General features: G+C 35.8%; 1 protein-coding gene across 1 annotated transcript in view; it reads right to left on the minus strand.

Annotated features, from left to right (window-relative positions):
- NRK (Nik related kinase) overlaps positions 1–22,510 on the minus strand; it is a 167,380-nt gene that overhangs the window by 79,817 nt on the left and 65,053 nt on the right. Inside the window, exons 3-5 of the mRNA XM_027097516.1 lie at positions 10,356–10,412; positions 8,965–9,036; positions 458–583 (exon numbers count right to left, since the gene is read on the minus strand). Of these exons, the coding sequence (XP_026953317.1) occupies positions 458–583; positions 8,965–9,036; positions 10,356–10,412 (255 nt within the window). The remainder of the gene's footprint in view (positions 1–457; positions 584–8,964; positions 9,037–10,355; positions 10,413–22,510) is intronic.

Here is a 22,510-nt window from a genome sequence, read left to right on the forward strand (position 1 = left end):
GAATTATGTTTAAACATAAGTGTATATACTTAGCAAACACTTAAATTGCATTCATATGCTCTTCCCAAATGTGAATTAGAATCTATATTTATCCAGTCATTATTCCCAGGTCCATCAGGTAGTCTCCTTAGCTATACCTTTAATTTACAAGTAAATGTAGTAACTACATAAAGTTAAAAGCAACAAAACTCTATTAAAAAATATGTTAGATATTTCCAGAGTTCGAGTCTTCTCCCATCCTACCCCTGAGCCCCTTGACAGGCACTTAATTTATTTTTCCATATTTTATCACTCCCATATCCAGGAATCAGAGCACTTTTTTTCCATACTACTTTGATCAGTTGAATGCTTAAGTTTTCCTGTAGGTGCACAAAAATGACATCTCAGCTTATGAAAGTTTATGCCCTCAAGTGAGACTTAGTCTTATGCAATAAGATCAAGGTAACTGAATACACACCCAAAGTTGATGTCTCTGGCCAGGGGGACTCAGCTTGAAAAATGCACCGTAGAAGGACACAATGTTCTTGTGGAAAGAATACTTCTTCAAAAGGTTGAGTTCAGTCCTGAGATCTTCTTCTTCATCCTGTAGAATAAGAATAGACAATAAAATTCCGAAGCTATGCCACTCAATGACTATGGGACCCTAAACTATAGTAGATCAAAGAAGGAGAATCCTATGGCAACCCATTATATCCCACAGCAATTTATAATAAGATCTCAACTAGAATTGTCAGGATGGAGATCTGGGGTTAACTGGGAATTGGGGAGAAAATAAAGGTTAATTAAATATCTTTTAATTCAATGGTTCTTTAAGTGTGATCCCTGGACCAGCAGCAATGGCCACTGCGTAAAGTTTTCACTAACTGGAATCACCCAATTAAAGTGTAAAATTCAATGGTTTTTAGCATATTTACAAAATTATTCAACCATCACCACAATCAATTTTAGAACATTTTTATCACCCCAAGAGGAAACCCCATACCCTTTAGCTATCACCCCCAAATTCTGCCACACACATTCCAGCTTTAGGCAACCACAAATATATTTTCTATCTCTGTAGATTTATCTATCTTTAACATCTTATATAAATGAAAATCATACAGTATGTGAACTTTTGTGACTAGTTTTTTTTCCCCAGAATTCATCCATTTGTAATACATATCAGTATTTCATTCCTTTTCATTTACCATTCATCAACTGAAGGAGTTATTTCTACCCTTTGGCTCTTATGAATAATGCTGCTATGAGCATTCATATCAATTTTTTGTGTGGATATGTTTTCATTTCTCATTGGTATATACCTAGAAGTGAAATTGTTAGGTCAAATGATAATGCTATATTTAACATTTTGTTGAAATGCCAAACTTTTCCACAGTGGCTACACCATTTTACATTCCCAGATCAATGATGGTTCTCATTTCTCTATACCCTCACCAACACTTATTATTTTCTGTTTTATTATAACCATCATAGTGGGTGGAAAGTTGTATCTCATTGTGGTTTTGATTTGTAATTCCCTAAAGACTGATGGTGTTAAGGATCATTTTATGGGCAGAGGCATGTCTAATAGAATATCTTTGCCCCTATTTTTAAATTGGGTTAATAGTCTTTTTATTATTGAACTGTAAGATTTATTTATATATTCTATATATAAGTACTTTATAAGTGTATGATTTGCAAATATTTCCTCCCATTCTGCATGTGCTCATTTCACTTTCTTGATAGTGCCTTCTGAGGGACAAAATTTTTAATTTTGATGAAGTCCAGTTTATCAATTTCTTATTTTGTTGATTGTACTTTTGGTGGCATATGTAAGGATCCATTGCAAATCCAAGGTCATGAAGATGAACTCCAATTTTTCTTCAAAACATTTTATAGGTTTAGCTCTTACATTTAGGATTTTTATCCATTTTGAGGTAATTTTCATATAAAGTAGGGGACTAACTTCATTCTTTTACATGTGGATATCCAGTTGACTCAGCATCATTTGTTGAAAAGACTAGTCTTTCCCTATGAATTGTCTTTTCACCCATGTCAAAAATTAGTTGACCACAGATATATGGAAATAGTTCTATTTCACTGATCTATGTATCTATCCTTATGCTTGCACCACACTGCCTTGATTAATTTGTGATTGACTGAAGTTTAAAGGTATTGGATTGATTTGTCCTATCTTTTTAAATGCTGAAATTCATTATTTTCCTAATCATTACAGTGGTAAATATGTAAAAAAATACTATCTATCTATCTAGAGAGATAAGTGGTCTGAATTTCTACTAGCTATAAATTTCATTTCATTGTAAATAAACAAAGCTCTCCTACAGCATCTATAAAACTTCAATTTAAACTTTTCAGGAATACTATTATTGTACAAAGTGAAATATATTTGTAGTATGTAAAAAAAGACTTATTTTTTTAACATCTTTATTGGAGTATAATTGCTTTACAATGGTGTGTTAGTTTCTGCTTTATAACAAAGTGAATCAGTTATACATATACATATATCCCCATATCTCTTTCCTCTTCCGTCTCCCTCCCTCCCACCCTCCCTATCCAACCCCTCTAGGTAGTCACAAAGCACCGAACTGATCTCTCTGTGCTATGCGGCTGCTTCCCACTAGCTATCTATTTTACATTTGGCAGTGTATAAATGTCCATGGCAATCTCTCACTTTGTGCCAGCTTACCCTTCCCCCTCCCCATATCTTCAAGTTCATTCTCTAGTAGGTCTGTGTCTTTGTTCCCGTCTTGCCCCTAGGTTCTTCATGACCATTTTTTTTTGTTTGTTTCTTAGATTCTATATATATGTGTTAGCATACAGTAATTGCTTCTCTCTTTCTGATTTACTTCACTCTCTATGACAGACTCTAGGTCCATCCACCACACTACAAATAACTCAATTTCGTTTCTTTTTATGGCTGAGTAATATTCCATTGTATATATGTGCCACATCTTCGTTATCCGTTCATCTGTTGATGGACACTTAGGTGGCTTCCATGTCCTGGATACCGTAAATAGAGCTGCAATGAACATTGTGGTCCATGACTCTTTTTGAATTATGGTTATCTCAGGGTATATGCCCAGTAGTGGGATGGCTGGGTCGTATGGTAGTTTTATTTTTAGTTTTTTAAGGAAACTCCATACTGTTCTCCATAGTGGCTGTATCAATTTACATTCCCACCAACAGTGCAAGAGGGATTCCACACCCTCTCCAGCATTTATTGTTTGTAGATATTTTGATGATGGCCATTCTGACCGGTGTGAGGTGATACTTCACCGAAGTTTTGATTTGCATTTCTCTAATGATTAGTGATGTTGAGCATCCTTTCATGTGTTTGTTGGCAATCTGTATATCTTATTTGGAGAAATGACTTTTAGGTCTCCTGCCCATTTTTGGATTGGGTTGTTTGTTTTTTCGATATTGAGCTACATGAGCTGTTTATATAATTTGGAGATTAATCCTTTGTCCATTGGTTCATTTGCAAATATTTTCTCCAATTCTGAGGGTTGTCTTTTCGTCTTCTTTATGGTTTCCTTTGCTGTGCAAAAGCTTTGAAGTTTCATTAGGTCCCATTTGTTTATTTTTGTTTTTATTTCCTTTACTTTAGGAGGTGGGTCAAAAAGGATCTTGCTGTGATTTATGTCATAGAGTGTTCTGCCTATGTTTTCCTCTAAGTGTTTGAGAGTGTCGGCCTTACATTAGGTCTTTATTCCATTGTGAGTTTATTTTTGTGTATAGTGTTAGGGAGTGTTCTAATTTCATTCTTTTACATGTAGCTGTCCAGTTCTCCCAGCACCACTTATTGAAGAGGTTGCCTTTTCTCCACTGTATATTATTGCCTCCTTTATCAAAGATAAGGTGACCATATGTGCATGGGTTTATCTCTGGGGTTTCTATCCTGTTCCATTGATCTATATTTCTGTTTTTGTGCCAGTACCATACTGTCTTGATTACTGTAGCTTTGTAGTATAGTCTTATGTCAGGGAGCCTAATTCCTCCAGCTCCATTTTTCTTTCTCAAGATTGTTTTGGCTATTTGGGCTCATTTTGGTTTCCATACAAATTGTGAAAATTTTTGTTGTAGTTCCGTGAAAAATGCCATTGGTAGTTGGATAGGGATAGCACTGAATCTGTAGATTGCTTTGGGTAGTATAGTCATTTTCACAATGTTGATTCTTCCAATCCAAGAACTTGGCATATCTCTCCATCTGTTTGTATAATCTTTAATTTCTTTCATCAGTGTCTTATTATTTTCTGCATACAGGTCTTTTGTGTCCTTAGGTAGGTTTATTCCTATATATTTTATTCTTTTTGTTGTAATGGTAAATGGGAGTGTTTTCTTGATTTCACTTTCAGATTTTTCATCATTAGTGTATAGGAATGCCAGAGACTTCTGGGCATTACTTTTGTATCCTGCTAGTGTACCAAATTCATTGATTAGCTCTAGTAGTTTTCTGGTAGCATCTTTAGGATTCTCTATGTATAGTATCATGTCATCTGCAAACAGTGACAGCTTTACTTCTTCTTCTCTGATTTGAGTTTCTTTTATTTCTTTTTCTTCTCTGATTTCTGTGGCTAAAACTTCCAAAACTATGTTGAATAATGGTGAGAGTGGGCAACCTTGTCTTGTTCCTGATCTTAGTGGAAATGGTTTCAGTTTTTCACCTTTGAGAACAATGTTGGCTGTGGGCTTGTCATATATGGCCTTTATTATGTTGAGGTAGGTTGCCTCTATGCCTACTTTCTGGAGAGTTTTTATCATAAGTGGGTGTTGAGTTTTGTTGAAAGCTTTTTCTGCATCTATTGAGATGATCATATATTTTTTCTCCTTCAATTTGTTAATATGGTGTATCACATTGATTGATTTGAGTATACTGAAGAATCCTTGCATCCTTGGGATAAACCCCACTTGATCATGGTGTATGATCCTTTTAATGTGTTGTTGGATTTTGTTTGCTAGTATTTTGTTGAGGATTTTTGCATCTGTGTTCAACAGAGATATTGGCCTGTAGTTTTCTTTCTTTCTGAAATCTTTGTCTGGTTTTGGTATCAGACTGATGGTGGCCTCATAGAATGAGTTTGGGAGTGTTCCTCTCTCTGCTATAGTTTGGGTGAGTTTGAGAAGGATAGGTGTTAGCTCTTCTGTAAATGTTTGATAGAATTTGCCTGTGAAGCTGTCTGGTCCTGGGCTTTTGCTTGTTGAAGATTTTTAATCACAGTCTCAATTTCAGTGCTTGTGATTGGTCTGTTCATATTTTCTATTTCTTTCTGGTTCAGTCTCAGAAGGCTGTGCTTTTCTAAGAATTTGTGCATTTCTTCCAGGTTGCCCATTTCATTGGCATAGAGTTGCTTGTAGTAATCTCTCATGATCCTTTGTATTTCTGCATTGTCATTTGTTACTTCTCCTTTTTCATTTCTAATTCTGTTGATTTGAGTCTTCTCCCTTTTTTTCTTGATGAGTCTGGCTAATGGTTTATCAATTTTTTTTATTTTCTCAAAGAACCGGCTTTTAGTTTTATTGATCTTTGCTATCATTTCCTTCATTTCTTTTTCATTTATTTCGATATAATCTTTATGATTTCTTTCCTTCTGCTAACTTTTGTATTTTTTTGTTCTTCTTTCTCTAATTGCTTTAGCTGTACGGTTAGGTTATTTATTTGAGATGTTTCTTGTTTCTTAAGGTAGGATTTTATTGCTATAAACTCCCCTCTTAGAACTGCTTTTGCTGTATCCCGTTGGTTTTGGGTCCTCGTGTTTTCATTGTGATTTGTTTCTAGGTATTTTTTGATTTCCTCTTTGATTTATTCAGTGATCTCTTGGTTATTAAGTGAAGACTTTCAAATTAAAGATACAGTTAAACTCCTGTTCTTAAATCCAGTGAAAAATGATACCTTTGGCTTATTTGGGGCAATGAATTAGAACAGGGCCAACTGACATTAAAAGCAATTAATGTGTGAACTTTTAACTATCTTTAGTTCTCCTCAGCATTTCCCTCAATTACCTTGACTTGAAGACCTGGAGGTAGGGGAAAATGCATCTCTAGAACATTTTTTAGCATTTCCCTAGGCTTTTCCAGTGGATTTATCCATAAACATTCAATTACTATAAAAAAATCTAGACACCTGTATGTCTTTGGGGGAGGGGATGGAGCCGTATTTCTCCAGTTGGAAACCCCAATGACAGTTTCTCTTTGTACTTATTGTGTAATAAAGGCATGAATGAATAAAACAATCACTTGTAGCATGAGAATTATATGGAAGTTCAGGTTCCCGTTTCGTCCCAGCCTCCCAAGGAAGCTTGGTTAATAAGTTTCCTTCGAATCCCCTTAACCTGTTTTCTACAAGGTAAAGATCAATCCTTGTGGCTTTCATTCTTGCCATGTAGGACCCTTAAACGTTCTGCCTCCCTTGTGATGTTGCCCTTCTTTGAAATTGTAACAATATCTGCAATCATATAGGAATAAACCTCAGAACCTAGCAATTCTTTATGTACAGGGGCACTCTCAGTTCCTAGCAAAGCATCAAGGTTCTGCTGAGAGAAATATGAACTCATAAAGAGTGCAATAAATAAGAATGAGATGATGGTGTGAGGATAAGAACTCAAAGAACAGGTTAAAAAGAAGCACAGGTTAGATTCAGTCGTTTAACTTGTTTGGTAGTTTGATATCAAAGAGCTTCCTTTTCTTTTCTGGGTAAGAAATCTCATGTCCTCAGGCAGGAAGAGGAGAATGGCTCGGCTCTAGGCAGCTCTGTAGTTACATTTAACCGTACTTTTAACCTTGTTATAGGCAGGCCAAATATTCTGATGCCATTTTACCTATGAGAAACCTGAAGCCTAGAGAGGTAAGACTACTTTTCCAAGTACTTCTTGGCTATTTAGTGGTAGACTTGGCATTTGAACTCATGTTTCTGGACTTCCACTTTATTGCTCTTTCCATAAACTCCTGACTTAATGAGATGTGTGTGCAAGTCACAAACTCTTTACCCCAAAGGATTCAGGGTGATTTAGAGATGCTAACTGGCTGATCACTTATTTTTCTTACTAAAATATATAATCAGAGGATACAAAGTTCCCAACTAGAAAAACTTTTAAGAGTGGGTTTCCCATATAAATGTAAACTCCCCCAAAACCAATAGACCAAGATCAGATATGTTTGGAAAGCATTAGTATGTTTGTCATTCTCAATTAACAGGAAGTTGAGCTTGTGAGAAACACATAAGTACATTATATCTATCAGGCCAAGTGGGTAATTTAAAACTGTCACATATATCCCAGTAATATGATGCTATAGCATTTCCTGGCTCAGGGCCAGTTGATCCCAGAGTGGCCTGAATATCCTGCTTTTTGTCAAGAAGAGGCAGCTCAAGGATGCCAAAACTTGCTTTGAAATTTCACCCAGTTCTAGAATCAAAATGTTTTTCCTTATAAAAAGAATATCAGAGAGGGTTTGAAGATGAACTTTAAATGAATTTATTAACACAAATGTTTGATGAAACCAAAATTGGTGAAACAATTATAATTTTCATACCTTACCTTCCACAGCTTTTTTTTAAAAGAATGTGATCATTTTATTATTATTTTATTTATTTTTTTGGCTGCATTGGTTCTTCGTTGCTGCACACAGGCTTCCTCTAGTTGTGGTGAGCAGGGGCTACTTCTTTTGTGGTACGCGGGCTTCTCATTGCGGTGGCTTCTCTTGTTGTGGAGCACGGGCTGTAGGAACGCGAGCTTCAGTAGTTATGGCACGTGGGCTCAGTAGTTGTGGCCCGAGGGCTCTAGAGCGCAGGCTCAGTAGTTGTGGCACACGGGCTTAGTTGCTCCACGGCATGTGGGATCCTCCTAGACCAGGGATCGAACCTGTGTCCCCTGCATTGGCAGGTGGACTCTTAACCACTGCATCACCAGGGAAGTCCCTTTCACAGATTCTTGATCAATCAAAGCATGTTATTAATCAGTACTGCCTGTTACTTTTGGATATGCTTTGTTTCCCAAGATACACTGTAAACAAAACAGGAGCCCAGTACTTACTAAACCAATCATGAAACTCTTTACCAATACCTTCCTAATATAACTAGAACGTTCTTCTGGATGTGATTGTTAATGGAAAAGGTTATTTTAAATGAGCCTGAGATCATTTATTAAGACACAAAAGGTTGAAAATATTTGACTACTAGATAGTTAACTGCAGGGGAGACAATTAAGAAAAAAAATATCAATTATATTGTAAGAGCAAAATTCTACATTTAGGCCCAGAGAATATTTTGATAGATCACTAACATCTAGATCATCAACATCTACTGAAAAAGAATTTCCTTTGCCAGAGCTTATTCTAGAGCCAGCAAATTATCAGAGTAATAGAGATTGCTTTGTAAAGCAGTTAAAAAGCTTCAAGTAGAAAGCACTTTCACACTCCTTCATGTATTCAAGTACTGTGCCAGATGTCTGAACACTCTTAGGCTGGGTAGCCTGTTGGTTTTCTGTCTGCTACTGGTCTCACACATACAAAAAAGCAGTCATCATTGTGCTCATATATGATGGCAATGTTTCTTAGAATCATAATGGGGGGAAAGCCAGTCAGTCCGGAATACCGTGTAAAAGGTGTAAAAAGGACCTTGCCAAGGCCAATTTTAGGCAAAATTCACTCTTGTTCGCATCATCTCTTTTGTTATTACTCAGCTAAAGGGCATAGAGCACTGTGAATTTACTCAGTCCTTCATCTGCAGTCAACGCTTACCTGTTCAGGGAACCATTTCTTCTAGGCCCTGCTTTCTGATAGATGCTAGTGTTCACATATAATGAATGAAACTATGTGAATATGTTAAAAACATAAATATGTTATCACTTTTAGGCAAGAAAATTTTAGTGGTGGCCTTCTAAAGATAATGATACAACACAAAGGGACTTGTTTAACTTGAAAATTAAAGGAAAGACGGCTTGCGGGCTAATGAAGACTTTCAGTACTTACACTGTATCTCCACCCGACAGACTTTTGATATTTATTCACTCTCACTCGCCTCCCTATTTCAGGTAAAGGGGTCTGCAAAACCAAGAACAAAATGTTATTAAACCCACTGGTACACTCTGAAAATGATTTATTCTTAAGTGCTTTGTGCTCTTCTAGTACTAAATGGAAGAGTAACATAATATTATTCCTCTCTCAATTTTTACTAATAGTTTTAATAAAAAATCAGATCCTAATATATACAGAAACTTGGCACCAAATTCATAGCAACAAATTTAACTGCCATTAATGGTATATTACAATTTGATATTAGTAAAGTGCTATTTCCCCTAAAAAATAAACAAGGTAATTGACACTATCTATGGGCTGAACATGAGTTTTAACTATTTCAAGTTAGAGTATCTGAAATGTAGATTGTGGGTCAAAGTCTCTCAAGTTAAAAAAAGGAAATAAGTATTTTAGAGAGTCTCACTCAAAAAGCACCAGGCTGATTATTTGGAAGTCATGGTTTATAGGGCAAAATAAATCCACAAAACCTCAAAATTCATTGAAACTCACGTTGGTTTGCAACATTTGACATTTACTGGCAAAACAAAAAGCATGCAACTCTTTAAATAGTTTCAGCAATTCACTTCCTGCACAAATTGGAAAAGAACAGTTTATGGCATTGATAACAACTCAGTCAACATGTACAATTTTTCAGATATAATATTTGAGAATTTTCCTTTAGGGTGTAGTGAAGTGAATATGTTTTGACCTTTGCTATGCTCATGCTAATATTATCTTGAGAAAGTGAGGCACTCATGCTAAAGAAAGAGGACAGAAATCAGGGCTTAACAAATTCTATGACAATATGTTATGAACCACGACACAGCTTTATGAATGTTAGCAGGAACAGTGCCAATTAAACTGCCTATCTTGCGCATCTGTCAGAAAATACATGAAAAATGTGCATCTCAGGCAAGTTCTTTTCCTTCTACCTGTCATTGAAAATCTAGTGTCCTCAACTCTCAAAACGAATGGTTGGGGAGGGAAAGAAATAATGATGAAACAGAGGATTAACACAACATTAGAGGAAATCGACTTTTTACTATCCCTGGAAACAGATAATCAACTAGAAATAGACAGGAGTACAGCTATTTTTTCATTTTTACAGAATACTAAAATATATAGCACTTTCATTGTGAATAAAAGTTTTTTATGTGTAAATGTAATAAATAATAAAAATAATATACTAATGATAGAAATAATATTAAATTCTAAATATAATAAATGCAGATTAAGATAATTATATATAACAATGATGGAAAAAACAAATACAATATTTTCTGAGCTGTTTATCACAAGACCATAGTCCACTAAGGGAACAGAATACAGATAGGAGGTAATATTACCTTACGAGCATTCATCACTTTAACAGCTGTAAGTGCACCAGTCTTTTCATGGAGTCCCTGAAACACAGGATAGTAATAAACATCAAATGCTGGCTATATAATCTAGCAATCAAGAAGTAAACAAAGTAAAAAATATTAAAATTAAATAAGGTTAAACATTGTAGCCTATTGTGAAATATAAAATATTATATAGAGATTAACTATAAGGTATTATGTAGAGGACAGAAATATTAAATTATGAACATTTTAAAGAAACCCCAACCATGTCACTCAAAAAATCAAGCAAATTTATGCAGTTTGCTTTTTATGTTTTGATTTGAGTAGTGGACATGATTGGCCATTTGAAGGCATTGCTTTCTTAGTATCTTTAATCTAGGTTTACATGGCACTGAAGCACCCAGATAAAAAGTAAAAATTTCAGACTGGAGATAGGGTAAAAGGAAATGTTTTATTGAACATTTTTCCAACTGATTATGTGGTACTATGCAGACAGATATTTCTATTGAACACCTCTTCACATACTAAAAAAGTTTTTTCCATAATGATCACAGATAAGAGTGATACATAATTAATTCAATGGCCTTTAAACCATTTAGTGTGCCCTCAATCATATGAACCAAAAATATTTATGAACAGGAGTTCTGAAAGATTCTTTCTTATTGAAAACACTCTGAGTTCTAAGTACTTGGACTTAGAAAATGTGAGTACAAGTTACAAGTTTATAATTTTCATAAATGAACACAGAGGTTTGGAACAAGAGTTCTTGTTTTGTGGCTGGTGCCTTTTAAAATATTTCAAGCTGTAGTCATAGAAAAAAATCAGTCTGATATTGATATGAGTAAAGCTTGAACTTGAAACAGAATGCCTTTTATGATAGTTCTCCAGCAGATTTGATTCTTCAGCTGTACTGGGTTAGACAGTATCTCCACAGAATTCAGGTTCACCCATAACCTCATATTGTGACCTTCCTCGAAAATAGGGTCTTTGCAGTTGTTATCAAGTTAAATGAGGTCATACTGGATTACAATGGTCAATGACTAGTATGTTTATAAGAGAAAAGGGAGGGATATTTGCACACACACACACACACACACACACACACACACACACACAAAGGGAAGATGGTCATATGAAGACAGGAAAAAAGTGGAGTGATGCAGCTATGAGTCAAGAGATGCCAAGGATTGCTGGCAACCACTAGAAGCTAGGAAGAGGGAAGGAAGTATTCTTCCCTAGAGCCTTCAGAGGGAGAATGAATCTGCAGACTTATAGTCTTGAGAACTATAAGAGAATAAATTTCTGTTTAAAGCCACCTAATTTGTGGATTTATTACTGCAACTGTAGTAAACTAATATAGGGGCAAAAAAAGGACTGTCACTAGTCACAGATCTCATGTGAAAAACAGCCACACTTTTTAACTTATAGAATGATCAAATGAGGGATGGTATTTCTGTATAATATTTTAAATATCTTGGGTAACCTGTCAAGTGAGTAACTATGCAAAATATCGAGATTCCTTGATTTCAGGACAGTGATACTTAAATATATTGTTAGTTTGTTGTTAAACCTCTCTTATAAAGCATATGCTTTGAAGTATATGAATACTGTTTTTAGATGATTCCTACAAGTTTTCTCATCAAAATAAAGCCAACTGATCAAAGAAGCTCAAAAGAAAAAGAATCCCACTCTACCATTACTATCAATGTTACATGCTACATGAGTGTCAAAACTCCATTTTATCCACTGATATGTTTGATAGGATTTAATCCCATACATTTAAGGTTACTTCAATCCTATTGATCAAGCCACTGTTTGTAAATGAAGCCATGTGTCAGAAATGGATCAGAAGACTTTCAAGGAAATACAGTAACTCTAGAAACACCAGCACTTTGATTTAACTCCAGTTCATGCCTAAGAACTAGCATTAAACAGCTATACTGGTTAGATTGTTGTAGCACTGATGGGGAATGGCATGGATTGTTGGTTTCACTTTAGGCAGTCAGGCCTGTGAGAGTCAGGTCAAGGTGTTTTGTGTTCAGTTGTGTCCTCCAAAAAAATATGCTGAAGTTCTAACCACTGGTACCTGTGGGTGTGACCTTTTCTGAAAATAGAGTCTTTGTAGATGTAATCAAGTTAAGATGAAGTCATACTCAATTAGAGATGGCCCTAAAGCCAATAACTAGTGACCTTATAAGAAGAGGAAAATTTAGACACAGATACCCAGGGAGAATGCCATGTGATGACAGAAGCAAAGATTGGACCAGTGTGTCTACAAGTCAAGGAAAACCAAGGATTGCTGGCAATCGCCCAAAGCTAGAAGAGGCAAGGAAGTCTTCCTCCCTAGTGCCTTCAGAGGGAGAATGGCCCTACAGACACTTTGATTTTGGAATTCTAGCCTCCAGAATTGTGAGGGAATAAATTTCTTTTCTTTTAAGCCATCCGGTTTGTGGTAATTTGTTACAGCAGACCTAGGAAACTAGTACACAAGGCTAGAAGGATAGAAACTAAGCAAAGGAATAGGGCTGGACTTGGGATACAGTTCAGAAACTAATGATCAAGGTATAAGGAAATGTCTAGGATCAGGCGAGCAGTTTTGGGTGGAGCATGACAGCTACCAAAGACTAGAATTTTTAAAGGAAAGGAAAATGTTGTAGGTTATTGACTGATCAGAGAAAAGTAATTAACATTTTAGATATTAACCCCTCATCAGATAGATGATTTGTAAATATTTTCTCTCATTCTGTAGGTTGCCTTTTCATTTTGCTGATTGTTTCTTTTGCTGTGCAGAAGATTTTTTGTTTGATGTAGTCCCACTTAAGTTTTTGATTTTGTTGCTTGTGCTTTTGGTGTCATATCCAAAAAATCCTTTCCAAGATCAACGTCAAGAAGATATTCCCCCTATGTTCTCTTCTTAGGAGCTTTACAACTCCAGGTTAAGTCTTTAACCCATTTTGTGTTAATTTTTGTAAGTGGTGTAAGATAGGGGTCCAATTTCATTCTCTTGCATGTGGAAATTTAAATATGTTGGAGAGTCCCACATTTATTTACAGATCTGGGAGAAAATATATATTAATATTTTAATCTATTTAGCCCCATCATGACGTAGAAAGTATTGTTTTTCTAATTATTCCCATAAACACTTTTTAGTCAAATTTTACTCACATCTGTGTGCACAAATACAACATGTTGGAAACTGGTTCTCACACACCCTTTAGAGGAGTTAAAATGTTTACTCCCTTGATTCTAAGAGGTTTTTGTGAGCCAAAATACTATCCTGTGCAACACAAATATTCGGCTTGTTAGCAAAGGTATTAGCCATATATTGCATTATTTGATCTATGGTTAGTAAACCACAAAAGTTTTTAAAGTCTGGAATACACAGCCATCATACTCATGTCACATATTAGTGAGATAACTGAATACCTTTAAAAGGTGCCACCAATTGCCATAGAACAGAGAAAATCAACTTGGTTCCATCCTCATTATCTGGGATTTATTCTCTCACTTGAAAACTGCACAAAATTATTTTGACAGACAAGGAATCCTAATGTGGGGTTTTAAAAACATGCTCACTGTGTCTATAGAGGAATTAAACCCCAGATCTTGGAACCATATATGGGGTTAATATACCTAACCATTATGCAAGCTTCCATAGAAGTCTAGAATATCCAGATAATAGATAAATGGAAAACTGCTTCCTGTTAACTTAGTATTTCAGAGACTATCTTTTGTATCTGGACTTTTAGACTATTTTTATTTTAAATAATAATTTCAGACTTAGAGAACAGTTTCAAAGACAGTAAAAGAGTGTTCCTGTATATCCTTCACCCAGCTTCTTTTAATGTTAACATCTTATATGACCATGGCACAATTGTCAAAACTAAGAAATTAATATTGGTCTAATACTCTTAACTGCATTATAGTATTTATTAGGATTTCCTCAGTTTTTACACTAAAGTTCTTTTTGTAGGACTTGCATTGGGAACCTGCATTCCATTTAGCTGTCATATCTCCTTAGGCTCTTGCAATCTGTGACAGTTCCTTAGTCTACTTTTCTATTTTTCATGAACTTGAGACTTTTCAGGAATACTGGTCAAGTATTCTATAGAATGTCCCTCACTTTGGGTTTGTCTGATGTTTTCTCATGATTAGACTGAGGTCATGGGTTTGAGGAAAGAACACCACAGAGATGAAGTGCCTTTCTCATTACATCATGTCAGGGGTACATGGTATAACCATGACTTATCACTGGTGAAGTTAACCTAGATCACTTGGTTTAAGTGATGTCTGCCAGGTTTCTTTACTGTAAAGTTACTATTTGCCCCTTTCATACTCTATTCACTCTATCAATCAGAAGTGATTGATGTTGCTTTTGAAGAGGGATAACACTATTCTTGAGCATTTATCTAAAGAACGTAGAAGTCATCTTGAGATAAACAATATTTGTTCAGTGGTGCCATCTTGTGGTTCACTGACTACATAGAAGCTGTTTTGTGATCTTAGCTGAAGGTCATGTTGTCATAAACAGATTGTCTCCCAAATGAGATGTTGAACCAGCACCAGCAAATTCAATTTCTAGAATGTGCCTTTTATCAATTACAATGTATGTTTTATGGAAATTTAAACACCATTTGTTGAAAACACACATAGAGAACGCTAAGAAAGGAGTTTGGCTTTGAATTCTAGATTGAATGTTAAATAATCTCACATTTCCCACTGGTCTTAGTGACTATTATACAGGAAAATCACAAGGAAAACCTTAAACTATAAATGTGGGTTTTTTGGGTCTGATTTTCCTACCATCAGTAATTCCAATAATATCATGCAGGAGGTACTAACTGCACTGGATTAGCAATGCTCCCTTAAATAGAGTTTGTGTGCAAAGAATGACCTTTTAATTCTCAAGCATCACAGAGCAAGAAGAATATTTTCCTAGCTCTCATTCCTACCATAAGAAAAGAAGCCCTCTCATATTTTTAAATTAATTTTTATTGGAGTATAGTTGCTTTACATTGTTGTGTTAGTTTCTGCCGTACAGCAAAGTGAATCAGCTATACGTATACATATATTCCCTCTTTTCTGGATTTCCTTCCCATTTAGGTCACCACACAGCACTGATTAGATTTCCCTGTGCTATACAGTAGGTGCTCATTAGTTATCTATTTTATACATAGTAGTGTATATATGTCAATCCCAAACTCCCAATTCACCCACCCCCCTTTCCCCCCAGTATCCATACATCCATTCTACATCTGTGTCTCTATTTCTGCTTTGCAAATAAGTTCATTGGTATCATTTTTCTAGATTCCATATATAAGCGATATTACACAATATTTCTTTTTCTCCTTCTGACTTACTTCATTCTGTATGACAGTCTCTAGGTCGATACACATCTCTACAAATTGCACAATTTGTTCCATTTTATGGCTGAGTAATATTCCACTGTATATATGTACCACATCTTCTTTTTTCCATTCTTCTGTTGACATACATTTAGGTTGTTTTCATGTCCTGGCTATTGTAAATAGTGCTGCAATGAACATTGGGGTGGATGTGTCTTTTTGAATTATGGTTTTCTCTGGGTAAATGCCCAGGAGTGGGATTGCTGGGTCATATGATAGTTCTATTTTTAGTTTTTTAAGGAACCTCTATGCTTTTATCCATAGTGGTTGTATCAATTTACATTCCCATCAACACTGCAGGAGGGTTCCCTTTTCTCCACACCCTTTCCAGCATTTATTGTTTGTAGATATTTTGATGGTGGCCATTCTGACCAGTGTCAGGTGGTACCTCATTGTAGTTTTGATTTTAATTTCTCTAAAAATTAGCGATGTTGAGCATACTTTCATGTGTTTTTTTGGCCATCTGTATGTCTTCTTTGGAGAAATATCTATTTAGGTCTTCCACCCATTTTTTGATTGGGTTGTTTTTTTGATATTGAGCTGCATGAGCTATTTGTATACTTTGGAAATTAATCCGTGGTCAGTTGGTTTGTTTGCAAATATTTTCTCCAATTCTGAGGGTTGTCTTTTCATCTTGTTTATAGTTTCCTTTGGTGTGCAAAAGTTTTTAAGTTTCATTAGGTCCCATTTGTTTATTTTTGTTTTTATATTCATTACTCTAGGTGGTGGGTCAAAAAAGATCTTGCTGTGATTTATGTCAAAGTGTTCTGCCTATGTTTTCCTCTAAGAGTTTTATATTGTCTGGCCTTACATTTAGGTCTTTAATCCATTTTGAGTTTATTTTTGTGTATGGTGTTAGGGAGTGTTCTAATTTTATTCTTTTATGTGTAGCTGTCCAGTGTTCCCAGCATCATTTATTGAAGAGGCTGTCTTTTCTCCATTTTATATTTGTGCCTCCTTTGTGAAAGATAAGGTGACCATATGTACGTGGGTTTATCTCTGGGCTTTCTATCCTGTTCCATTGATCTATATTTCTGTTTTTGTTCTGGTACCATACTGTCTTGATTACTGTAGCTTTGTAGGATAGTCTGAAGTCAGGGAGCCTGATTCCTCCAGCTCCATTTTTCTTTCTCAAGATTGCTTTGGCTATTTGGGGTCTTTTGGGTTTTGGGTTTCCATACAAATTTGGGTTTCCATACAAATTGTAAAATTTTTTGTTCTAATTTGGTGAAACATGCCCTTGGTAATTTGATAGGGATTGAATTGAATCTGTAGATTGCTTTGTGTAGTATAGTCATTTTCATAATATTGATTCTTCCAATCCAAGAACATGGTATATCTCTCCATCTGTTTGTGTTGTCTTTAATTTCTTTCATCAGTATTTTATAGTTTTCTGAGTACAGATCTTTTGCCTCCTTATGTAGGTTTATTCCTGGGTATTTTATTCTTTTTGTTGCAACGGTAAATGGGATTGTTTCTTTAATATCTCTTTCTGATCTTTCATCGTTAGTATATAGGAATGCAAGAAATTTCTGTGCATTAATTTTGTATCCTGTTATTTTACCAAACTCATTGATGAGCTCTAGTAGCTTTCTGGTGGCATCTTTAGGATGCAAACAGTGACAGTTTTACCCCTTCTTTTCCAATTTGGACTCCTTTTTTTCTTTTTCTTCTCTGATTGCCATGGCTAGGACTTCCAAAACTATGTTGAATAAAAGTGGCGCGAGTGGACATTCTTATCTTGTTCCTGATCTTAGAGGAAATGTTTGCAGTTTTTCATCATTGAAAATGATGTTTCCTGTGGGTTTGTCATATATGGCCTTTATTTCGTTGAGGTAGGTTGCCTCTATGCCCACTTTCTGGAGTGTTTTTATCATAAATGGGTGTTGAATTTTGTTGAAAGATTTTTCTGCATCTATTCAGATGATCATATGGTTTTTATTCTTCAATTTGTTAATATGGTGCATCACATTGATTGATTTGTGTATATTGAAGAATCCTTGCATCCCTGGGATAAATCCCACTTGATCAGGGTGTATGATCCTTTTAATGTGTTGTTGGATTCTGTTTGCTAGTATTTTGTTGAGAATTTTTGCATCTATGTACATCAATGATATTGGCCTGTAATTTTCTTTTTTGGTGATACCTTTTTCTGGTTTCATTATCACCATGATGGTGGTTTTGTAGAATGAGCTCAGGAGTGTTCCTCCCTCTGCAAATTTTTGGAAAAGTTTGAGAAGGATATGTGTTAGCTCGTCTCTAAATGTTTGATAGAATTCACCTGTGAAGCCATCTGGTCCCAGACTTTTGTTTGTTGGAAGATTTTTAATCACAGTTTCAATTTCATTACTTGTGATTGGTCTATTCATATTTTCTATTTCTTCCTGGTTCAGGCTTGGAAGGTTGTACCTTTCTAAGAATTTGTCCATTTCTTTCAGGTTGTCCATTTTTTTGCATATAGTTACTTCTAGTTGTCTCTTATGATCCTTTGTATTTTTGCAGTGTCAGTTTTAACTTCTTCTTTTTCATTTCTAATTTTGTTGATTTGAGTCCTCTCCTTTTTTTCTTGATGAGTCTGGCTAATGGTTTATCAATTTTGTTTATCTTCTCAAAGAACCAGCTTTTAGTTTCATTGAAATTTGCTATTGTTCTTTTCATTTCTGTTTCATTTATTTCTGCTCTGATATTTATAATTTCTTTCCTTCTACTAACTTTGGGTTTTATTTGTTCTTCTTTCTCTAATTGCTTTTGGTGTAAGGTTAGGTTGTTTATTTGAGATTTTTCTTGTTTCTTGAGGTAGGATTATATTGCTATAAACTTCCTTCTTAGAACTGTTTTTGTTGCATCCCATAGGTCTTGTGTTGTCGTGTTTTCATTGTCATTTGTTTCTAAGTAGTTTTTAATTTCCTCTTTGATTTCCTCACTGATCCACTGGTTATTTAGTAGTATATTGTGTAGCCTCCATGTGTTTACGTTTTTTACAGTTTTTTTTTCTGTAATTGATTTCTAATATCATAGTGTTGTGGTCAGAAAAGATGCTTGATACAATTTCAATTTTCATAGATTTACTGAGGCTTGATTTGTGACCCAAGATGTGATCTATCCTGGAGACTGTTCTGTGTGCACTTGAGAAGAAAGTGTATTCTGCTGCTTTAGGATGGAATGTCCTATTAACATTAATTATGTCTATCTGGTCTAATGTGTCATTTAAGGCTTGTGTTTCCTTATTAATTTTCTGTCTGGATCGTCTGTCCATTGGTGTAAGTGGAGTGTTAAAGTCCCCAACTATTATCGTGTTACTGTCGATTTCCCCTTTTATGGCTGTTAGCATTTGCCTTATGTATGGAGGTGCTCCTATGTTGGGTGCTTAAATATTTACAATTGCTATATCTTCTTCTTGGATTTATCCCTTGATCATTATGTAGTGTCCTTCCTTGTCTCTTGTAATTGTCTTTATCTTAAAGTCTATTTTTCTGATATGAGTATGGCTACTTCAGCTTTCTTTTGATTTCCCTTTGCATGGAATATCTTTTTCTATCCCCTCACTTTCAGTCTGTATGTGTCCCTAGGTCTGAAGTGGGTCTCTTGTAGATAGCATATATACGAGTCTTGTTTTTGTATCCATTCAGCCAATCTGTGCCTTTCGGTTGGAGCCTTTAATCCATTTACATTTAAGGTAATTATCGATATGTATGTTCCTATTACCATTTTCTTAATTGTTTTGGGTTTGTTTTTGTAGGTCTTTTTCTTCTCTTGTGTTTCCCACCTAGAGAAGTTCCTTTAGCATTTGTTGTGGAGCTGGTGTGGTGGTGTTGAATTCTCTTAGCTTTTACTTTTCTGTAACGCTTTTGATTTCTCCATCGAATTTGAATGAGATCCTTGCTGAGTAGAGTAATCTTGGTTGTAGGTTTTTCCCTTTCATCACTTTAAATATATCTTGCCACTCCCTTCTGGCCTGCAGAGTTTCTGCTGAAAAATCTGCTGATAAGCTTATGGTGATTCCCTTGTATATTATTTGTTGCTTTTTCCCTTGCTGCTTTTAATATTTTTTCTTTGTATTTAATTTTTGATAGTTTGATTAATATGTCTCAGCATGTTTCTCCTTGGATTTATCCTGTATGGGACTCTCTGCACTTCCTGGACTTGGGTAACTATTTCCTTTCCCATGTTAGGGAAGTTTTCAAGTATAATCTCTTCAGACCCTTTCTCTTTCTCTTCTTCTGGGACCCGTATAATTCAAATGTTGTTGCATTTAATGTTGTCCCAGAGGTCTCTGAGACTGTGCTCAATTCTTTGCATTCTTTTTTCTTTTTTCTGCTCTGCAGCTGTTATTTCCACCATTCTATCTTCCACCTTACTTATCCATTCTTCTGACTCAGTTATTCTGCTATTGATTCCTTCTATTGTATTTTTTGTTTCAGTTATTGTGTCATTTATCACCGTTTGTTTGTTCTTTAGTTCTTCTAGGTCTTTGTTAAACATTTCTTGTATCTTCTTGATCTGTGCCTCCATTCTATTTCCGAGATCTTGGATCATCTTTACTATCATTACCGTGAATTCCTTTTCAGGTAGCTTGCCTATTTCCTCTTCATTTATTTGGTCTTGTGGGTTTTTTATCTTGCTCCCTCGTCTGCAACATATTTTTATGTCTTCTCATTTTGTCTGACTTACTGTGTTTGTGTTCTCCTTTCTGCAGGCCACACGGTCATAGTTCCTCTTGCTTCTGGTGTCTGCCCCCAGGTGGGTGAGGTTGATCCAGGGGCTTGCGTAGGCTTCCTGGTGGGAGGGACTGGTGCCTGTGCTCTGGTGGGTGGAACTGAGTCTTGTCCCTCTCATGGGCATGGCAGCTTCAGGTGGTGTGCTTTGGGGGGTCTGTGAGCTTAGTACAAATTTAGGCGGCCTGTCTGCAGATGGGTGGGGCTGTGTTCCTGTCTTGCTGGTTGTTTGGCATGAAGCTTCCAGCACAGGAGCCATCTGGGTGGCCGTCTTGTCACAGAGACACCTGAGGGGTGGCCATCCTGTCATTGGCTCCTCCTCCAGGTGCAGTCTTCTGAGGGCCAGGCACTAGGTCTGAGGCATGCAGGGCGCTGGGTGCTCGGGCCTGGAGGGCTACATCTCAGCTCCAGAGTGTAGTGTTAGTAGGCTCAGCTGGTGCCTGGGGTCTAGTTTATGTCTCAGATCTGAGTTTCACCCTCTCATATTTGAGTAACAGAAGATATGTAGTAACAATTGTTTGTAGCCATTCCTGACTCTAGGCTCAAGCCTATTGACATTTGGCACCAAATCACCTATATTTCCACCTCAGGCAACTGTCTGTCTTGTCAATAAGCTCATTTAATTTATTTAAGTTTAATTATTAATAGATGAAGCTCATATGATATGATTTTAGGGGCAACAGAAGGTCAACTACTCAAAAAATCTCCCCCTCCTATCCACCTTACAACCCACTACAAAGTATAAAATCACTATTATGGCCTCAATTTTATTAAAGGAATGATACTCTCTGATCATTCAAATGTTAGCTGAGAAAGACACATTGATTTATCATTTGTCATTAACACTTTAGCATGAGTTATAGGATCCGATTAAATAACTGCAAGATTGATAATGAACAGTTAAGTGTTGATGGAGGAAGGAAAGGGCTAGAGTCTGAGGAGTTCCAGGAGAGATTGCTCCTCAGCCATAATGAAGGTAGGAGGTGCCTAGAATGGGTGAAGGTGGCTGAGAAGGCATTCTCAAAGTGTGAGGGAGTAAAAAAAATGGGTGGCGGGGTGGAGAGATGAAGAGACAAAATGCAACAAGTCCAATTTTACTGGAGAAATATACAGTATTTAAGATGTATTACCTGAAACAATTACAGAATGAAACCAAATACAAAGACTAGTTAACAACATGAACTCGTTGGTCCCAAATATAGTCTAAGTACAGTTTAAAGGGTTCAAGAGACTAAATATATGATAAAACAAGAAGGTCTTAAATAAAGTCCTAAGAAACATCCCTTACTAATTTATGATGGTACTATTTTCTAGGATTGTACTCCAAAATATAGTAATTAGGATAAACTTGTATTCTTTTTCCAGGACCATTTGAAATTATCCAGGAAAGAACATAAATTCCTCAATGTGTTGATTTCAATTTGGCAGTGATTTGTGTTCTTATTAATTAATTAATTTAGATAATCAAATAAACAGCATTATTTCATCTGCCTCCCCCAGGAAAAACAGAGTTTATTGCTGTGCTGTTGTTCTTCAATGGCTCCAAGCTGAATATAAGCATTGTGAATCTGTCCTATGAACATAAAATGTGACATGTCCCTGAATTTAGGGCACTAGTTACATATAAAACATTGTTAAAAAGTATATGTGTCTGCTTTAAACAAAAAACATTACAGGAAAATCTTTGTATACATAACAAAATAAATGAAGTAATGGCCATAAAAGAACTCTCTGGTTTACAAATGGACTTATACTAGCTTTCATTAAACACCAAACTCCTCAAATTTATTTTTGGAAAGTCAAATTACCACATTTCAGATTATTTCCAATTTGAGGGAATATATCAAAAGTAGTAAAGCAAGGTCAACTTGTAGATTGGGAATCCAGAATCAAACTATAGATTACCTAATGATTACAAAAGAAAATTACAAATTGTCAGTATCCTGGTCACTTGAAACTTAGCCTTATTGACTTCTAGCAGACCAACCAGTCCACCATACTTCCTTTTGGCCCACAGCATCTCAAGATTTCCATTTTT

This window comes from Aethalodelphis obliquidens, unplaced genomic scaffold, assembly GCF_003676395.1.
Source record: "Aethalodelphis obliquidens isolate GAN/ISIS:26980383/991018 unplaced genomic scaffold, ASM367639v1 scaffold114, whole genome shotgun sequence".
In the NCBI taxonomy this organism is placed as follows: Eukaryota; Metazoa; Chordata; class Mammalia; order Artiodactyla; family Delphinidae; genus Aethalodelphis; species Aethalodelphis obliquidens.